The 7,647-nt window shown below is 27.1% G+C and overlaps 1 protein-coding gene across 1 annotated transcript in view; it reads right to left on the bottom strand.

Moving 5' to 3' along the window:
* LOC130802097 (GDSL esterase/lipase At1g29670-like) overlaps positions 1–5,026 on the bottom strand; it is a 37,774-nt gene extending 32,748 nt beyond the window's left edge. The window contains exon 1 of the mRNA XM_057665997.1: positions 4,578–5,026. Within this exon, the coding sequence (XP_057521980.1) occupies positions 4,578–5,012 (435 nt within the window). The 5' untranslated portion in view covers positions 5,013–5,026. The remainder of the gene's footprint in view (positions 1–4,577) is intronic.
* Positions 5,027–7,647: the final 2,621 nt, after the last annotated feature.

Raw genomic sequence — 7,647 nt, 5'->3', positions numbered from 1 at the left:
CCCTTTTAGTTGTTTTATTTGTGATGTTGAATAATGAGGTAGTATAGTAGTCCCTCGAGGTCTTTAGTTTCTAGAGTTTTGAAGATCTCTAGATTGAGTGTTGTATTCACGAAAGCATGTTAACCAGGAGAAGCTACCTATATAAGTTTGGGGTTTTACTGCCTCAATGAAATCAAGGGGCATACTTATGATTTCAATGGACTTATAAATAGATATGGACACATGGCCTTTAACGTGTAATAGAGGTGAGTTTAATGAATTATTTCATGTGTACTAGTCCTTCAATTGGTTGGATATATCTGCTTAATTTAATCCGGACGGACATTAGGGGATACGATTAATTGTAAAGATGCGTGGTACTAGGAGTCAATTCAATCCGAACGAACGTTGGCATTGATGCATGAAATGGATTGGAGATTACGGATCGCGAAAGAGGAAAAGGATTATACACTTTAAATGGGGGAGAATTGTTGTCATTTAGAGCGTATAATGATCATCGGAAATCATAATTAATTAAATCAAATAATTAATTTAAATAAATAAATTAATTGAAAAATATCCCAAAGTTGCAAAGTTTTTGTTTTCAGCAAAAGTAATATTCGTGGATCGCGAAATAACTCGCGGATTACGAGCATATTAAAAAAAACTACGTTGAATATATTTTATTTGTGCTGCCGTAATTATATATATTATGAATTTTGACAAATCTGGTAGTAGATATTATTAATAAGTAGATATGAGTATATGACACATTAGTAATTAGATATGACGCTTTATTTATTACACAATTCATAATTTCTTCCCATGCATAGAAGAGCAGCCTTAATGCTCTATTTGTGTTGTTGTTCGTTACAGTATTTATTCCGCAATAACTATGATCACAATTCTTTGGCTTCTTGCATTGTTTTATAATAATATTTAACTTGTCTTTTTATTATATTTTTAAATTTGTCTTAATTTTTGTTTTTATCATCATTGATCCACATTCTTTCTTTACTTTTAATTCATATATTTATCTTATTAATTTATTCTCTTATTTAATTAATTATTTCATTTTTCCTAAATACCGCTTTATCTACGTTTTTTAATATTTTCCACCAATTAATAATGGATAATTTTCATTGAAAAGAGAAAGTTTTTTTATATTTCATTTTTATTATTCTAGAGAATCATAAAAATAAGTATTATGACATCAATAAGACTGAAGCATTATGATGTATATAAATAATTTCTAGAAATAACTTCATTTATTAAACAAATAATCAGAATCCACCTAACTTCTTATATTACAATATTAATATTAGTTTTTGAAACTAATATCTTTATCTTTTCGTGTACACCATTAACACTGAATAATTTAGTGTACGTAAACATAACGTGCATCAATGGTCAAAATAGCATCAATTTAGAAAATCCATATACCAAGTAAAACTAAAAAAGACAATATGACTGAAAAATAATACTTATTTGATATTTTTGGCAAATATTAGGGGCACCTTAAATTTTTGTCTTTTTTACGTGATGGACAACGAAATATATGGACAATTATTGTGATCACGCTGTTTATTTTTTGAAAAAAAAAGTCATTATACTCGGAAAAAATAGCGTAAAGTTAACAAAATCACTTCTTTTTTGTCTACCATGTGGAAAAATTTGAAACTTAAGGTCACCACGTAGATTAATAAAAATGTTTATCTACTTTGTGAAATTGCCGATAATTCAGAGTTATCAGGTGAAAATTTTCTTCTTTAACACCTTTTTTGTTTCTCATCTTTAAAAGTCGTCACCCTTTTAAATGGGATTACTAAAATGCTTTTAAATTTATTCAACCATTATTATTACTAAAATAAATTTATTGATAATATTTAAAATAAAATAAAAAATATTAATTTTTAAAAAGAAAACAATTTCTTAAAATCGAAAAATAAATTTTGTTATGAAGTTTGATACATGATCACTCTTTTGGCCAAACCTTTTTATAGGAAAATTACATTACTGCAATGTTTACAGCATTAGAACCTAGGTTTCAAGATCTTTCCAATAATATATTATATGTCCAATTCCGATAACTGTGCGAGAAATGATGATCATTTAAAATTTGTTTGTGATGAAATTTGATATATGTTCAATCTTTTGGGCGTAACTTTTTATACAAAAGTCATATTAATGCAAGATTTGGGGCATTAGAAACTAGACGTTAACAACTTTCAACAACATATTATATGCCCAATTCTGACAATTGAGCAAGAAATGATGACCGATTAAAGTTTTCCGTGATTTTTAACATCCAGCCGCGCGCGAACGGATTACGGTATGGTCGCATTAAACGCGCGACCGAACCGCGGTGGAGTTGCGCTTTTTATGCGATTATACCGCGGTCCGGTCATGTGATTTACGCGACCATACCGTGGTTCGGTCGCGCGACTGGATGTTAAAAATCACTGCAAAGTTAAACGATCGTTGTTTCTCGCTCGTTTTTCGGAATTGGGCATACAATATGTCATTGGAAAGGACTTGAAGTCTAGTTTCTAATAACGCACATGTTGCCTTAATACGATTTTTCTATGAAACGTTATATCTAAAAGATTGAACATATATCAAATTTAAACACAAACAAACTTTAAACATTCATCATTTCTCGCTCGGTTATCGAAATTGGGCATATAATACATCATTGGAAAGATCTTGAAGTCTAGGTTCTAATGCCAAACATTGCAATTATTTGATTTTTCTATCAAAAGTTATAGCCAAAAGCGTGAACATGTGTTAAATTTCAACACAAGCATTTTTTTTGAAATTCGATTTTGTTGCTCATTTTTGTTGGTCATTGTAATTCGATTTTTACTTTTAGCTTGTTTTAGTTGGGTGAGTGTTCAGTGAGTGTTTTTAGAGAGATGTTAAACAATAAAGACTTGGAAATTAACCAGGGGCAAAGTTGAAAGTTTATTATATAAAGGGTGGCGACACAATGAAAATGAGGGCGAATTTTAGTAATGCCGTATATTCAAATGTCAAATTACTTTTTACATGTTTGCTAATGCATTTATTCAATACTTAATAACCATAATCGTATATAATTAAAGAAACGGTTAGATTAATTTTTTATATCATTTTGGTCATATTAGATAACACATTAATTATGGACATACATATGGAGTAAGCACATGAATTAATTAATTTGATGCCTATCGACTATGAATCAGTGATGACATGAGATCAGCTTACTGCATGGTAGGTCTTCAGTTTCTCAAATTTCGAATCTCAAATTTCTGTAATATATTATGTATGAATCATTCATCTGATATAAAAAGTCTTTATTATATAAATTTTCTTTTTGTAATATTCTATTTTAAATCATTTATTTCATATATGGTTCGTTTCACCTCTAACCCCCCTTAATAATCCTGATTTCATTCTGATATGAGTTGTTTAAATATAATAAGTCAATAAAAATTAAATGCAAATGATGAAAAAGTTACAAATAAACCTGATAGCTAGTGAATACATTAAGTAAATATTATTTGCATATAATATCTTCAATGATTTTCAAAGTACTATTATATTATATTATTATCATCATTCACGGTGTGTTCCTCTCATAGGAATTACGATTACGGTGTGAGAAGGTAAGAAAGACGGTAATGCATATTCATAAAACAAGATACGGCCAAAGAATCCATTAGCACGAAAAAAAAAATCCATAGAAAGCGAGATTTCTACTACTACTATATTATAAATTTATGTAATTCTTTTATGGTTATTGAAAATCAGTTTTGAGCGTCAAGAAAAAGCAGTGATTTCCTGCTACTTAAAAATTAATAAATAAATAAATAAATAATTAACTTCATAACTAAATCCTTAATTTAAACCCAGGTTACGTTCGACAAATTAAAGTTATTTCAATTTTAATCTATTGTAATTCCTCTGTTCTATTATACTTGCTACATTTGAGTTTTTATACAATCTAATGTATTATTTCGTTAATTTATATATTGAATTATATCCATTTAAAAATTATTAAAAGTTAATATTAAAGAAGTATGCAATTAGATATTCAAACAAGATCTCACTTTATTATACTGCAACCACAAATATGTAAAAAAAGCTTGAACAATGACTAATGTCCGTAATCAATATGTAACAAATATTTCAGAATGAAGGAGCATAATGTAGTTCTGATAATATTAAAACCATTTTAAAGATTAATTGTAGTAGTTTGTACAAAGAAAGGCTAAAAACGAAGTCGTAGAAAATTCTATTTATGGAATGCTTAGTTCAGAAAATTAATTAACGAGTCATATCACTAAAACTACAACACGTTCAAAGAAACATATAAATAAGAAAGAAAAAGTTATTTAAAATAATCTAACATTTGATTGATTTCCCCATGATAATCTTAACTTTTAATCAATCTCTTTTAAAAGTTGAGATTACTATAGGAAAATGAGTAAAAGGTTATATCATGCTTTCCTAAAAGAAATTGTCGAAAAAAGTAATTTCATTTTATTTAGTTTAGAAATAAAAAAAAATAATTGTTATTGAGAAAAAGTAAAAAGGGTGATTGTGATTACACGTACCGCAACGACGCCAGTTTCATCGAGAATGCCAGAGCCACCAGAAGCAAAGTTAAGACCACGAAGAATCCGATCAGCTTTGGTATTATTTTCAGCAAAAGCAGGAATTAAAGGAAGTTGAAGATAATCACAAATAAAATCAGCAACATTTTTTCCATTTGAAAATCTTCCGGTGGGACCATCCACAAAATCAATACCATAAGGCGGATAATTTGCCTTAGCTAAGGATAACATAATGTTGTTGTTATTACCATTATCTACTACTGAACTACCAAATATGAACATTCCCTTCAACCCATTTCCATTTTCGGGTGCATTATTATTATTATTATTATTATTATTATTATTATTATTATTATTATTAGCTTTGCAAAACCATGCCACAGCTAATAAATAAAGGCAGATGATGTGTAAGGAATTGTATATAACTATTGCCATTGAGTTATATGATCTTTATACACACGTCTTGAATGGAAATGGTTTTTATAGGAGAAGCTGAGTCCTGGGATGGGCAAAATATATAAACAATTCTTTTTCTCTGAATAATAAAGACGTTTTTGACTAAATATAACCTTTTCTTGAAAACATAAACATCTTAGGTCATACTATTTCCATTTAATTTACTAGTCTTATTTACCACTTTCACAATAATTAAAATAATAGTTTAATCATTGTTATTTCAAATTATAAATAATTATAAATCATACAAAATAATATTAATAATCATTATATTGTAACAAAATTACATTTATATATATTTTAATTTATAAATCAATTTGCACATACTTTATAGAATCATTAGATTGTAAAATTTTATTAACTTCTGGTAAATGTACACTTATGAAATAGATGAAGTATTAGATAGTGCCTATGCCATCCACGACTGTATTAAATTTTCAAACATATTTATATTATATTTCATTTTAAAAAAAAAATTTTAAATTATAGTTATGTTTCATTTTATTCTGGATATTTTTATACTTTACATATATTGTATAATTTGTATCATATTTTGCATTGTTTGTAGATAATTTTGAGATTTTAGTTCATGACAAATGAAACACAACAAAAAATAAAAAAATTTAATTATATATTTAATATAATTATATTTGTACTTCTATTTGTTTATATTGAATAAAAGGGCAAACAGTTTATACCTAAAGTATATAATACAAAATTATGAATTTTATTAATAAGGTATTATATTAATAATATTGCATTCACAATTTGAGAATAATCTTAAATCCACCGCTCATAAGTGATATGTAGGACGAACTTAAAATGTTTAAACCTAAGTATATATGTATTATACACAAAAGTAATAATTAATCTCTCCTATTTAAGCTATTAATTCCATTTAATTTTTTAACACTGCTCATCAATAACACTTAACTTGTATTTTTTATTTTTAATCTTTAAGTTATAATATAGTCAAATAGAATTTTGTGTTTGACTCGTTTCGATGCAAAGATCTTAATATTAAGTTTAATAGTTTTTTTTTATTATTCACGTACAATTCGAGATATCATCATCATCATCATCCTACCTAGTGTATCCCGCTCATAGAATAGCTATGGATAGGGTTTGGGAAGGGAAAGACGGTGGCAACTCATACCCATAAAGGAGAGCGCGACCAAAGGAGTCCCCCGACTCGAGAAAATGCATTGCCAAATGTGCCATGTCAAATGGGATAAATAGGTTAAATAAGATGGAGTATTAAATCTAGAACATAAATATATTAAAAATGAAGATATATAATAATATAATTTTCAAAAACATGTAACAAATATACTATATACTAAAAATGAAGTAATAAATAATAATTGTTAAGATAGGGGGATATAACATTTTTATATATATTATAAATTTAAATAGTTTGTAGATGAGTAAAATAAATAACAGTTTGATTAATTTTATTCGCCACTTAATATCAACCAATAAATTTCTTTCATCTAGCGTGACTTCAAAGGAATGAAACATGTAATCTTTTAGTCTTTTTATTAAATTATATGATGATTAGTTGAAATAATTTCTATAACTAAATCAGTATAAATCTTAATAAATAATCTAATGTCATCTAAATATTTCTTACTTTATTTTGTTTTTAAATTTCTCTAGCAGTAATTTATTAAAGATATGTGATTAATATTTTGTTCACTAATTTAGAATTTTAAATTTGTTAATATCACCTAAATGATTTTTAATTTATTGTTTCTATTCTCTTAGTCTATTTATAGATTAGAGTATTTGAATAGTTGAAATAATTTCAATAACTAAATCAGTAAATTTAATTTGTTATATATTGATTGATTGTCAAATCTTTAATTGATGTGGACTAGTCAGCTATTTAATTAAGTTAATTCAAATACTTCAATAGAAAAATTACACATAGCAAGTCCTCTAAAAATTTGACACTTGGCTTTTCAGAGCTTTTTTAATTGATGCTTTGATGTTAGGAGTAAAGTACAAGTTGTTAAAAGGGGTTAGATGTTTTTTGCACTAGTGCATGCTGCATAGTGCTTTGAGAGGTTTAGTTGCACAACTTGCGCAAGGTGGAATATACGTGGGCCATGTGAAGTATTGCAAGTTTCATACCCACTCATATGGATTATGGAGCCTAGAGGAGTATGATGCAAGGTTGATCTAAACATTTACAAGTTGTTTTTGCACCCGTCTTATTGATTATTCAATGAAATAAATTTCACTGTTAATTTTTAAAATATGTGCAATGAAAATTAATTTTGTGAAAAAAAAACATTGTTTTGCTTAATTATATTACAATCACTTGACATTGTCCAAAGTCGTCGTCGACGTAACTAAATATTTTTCTCCAAACAATATTAGAAAAGTAACAATCGTATCCATAGGAAAAAGGAAGCTTATAATCTAATATAAACTAAGTAAAAAAAATGGTGGCGGTTTATGGTAATATGCATCACTTGAAATAAAAGAAAAATAAAAGATTTTATAACAAAGGATAAGAACAATAAGTTAAGGATTTTGCAATTCTTTTGAATTATCATTAGATCACTGTAATATTTCTTTTAAATTTTTTTAGGTAATCTATGAAAGT

Source organism: Amaranthus tricolor, chromosome 16 (assembly GCF_026212465.1).
Source record: "Amaranthus tricolor cultivar Red isolate AtriRed21 chromosome 16, ASM2621246v1, whole genome shotgun sequence".
In the NCBI taxonomy this organism is placed as follows: domain Eukaryota; kingdom Viridiplantae; phylum Streptophyta; class Magnoliopsida; order Caryophyllales; family Amaranthaceae; genus Amaranthus; species Amaranthus tricolor.
The sequence above is the reverse complement of the archived record's forward strand: the minus strand, read 5'-3'. Positions and strand labels throughout refer to the sequence as shown.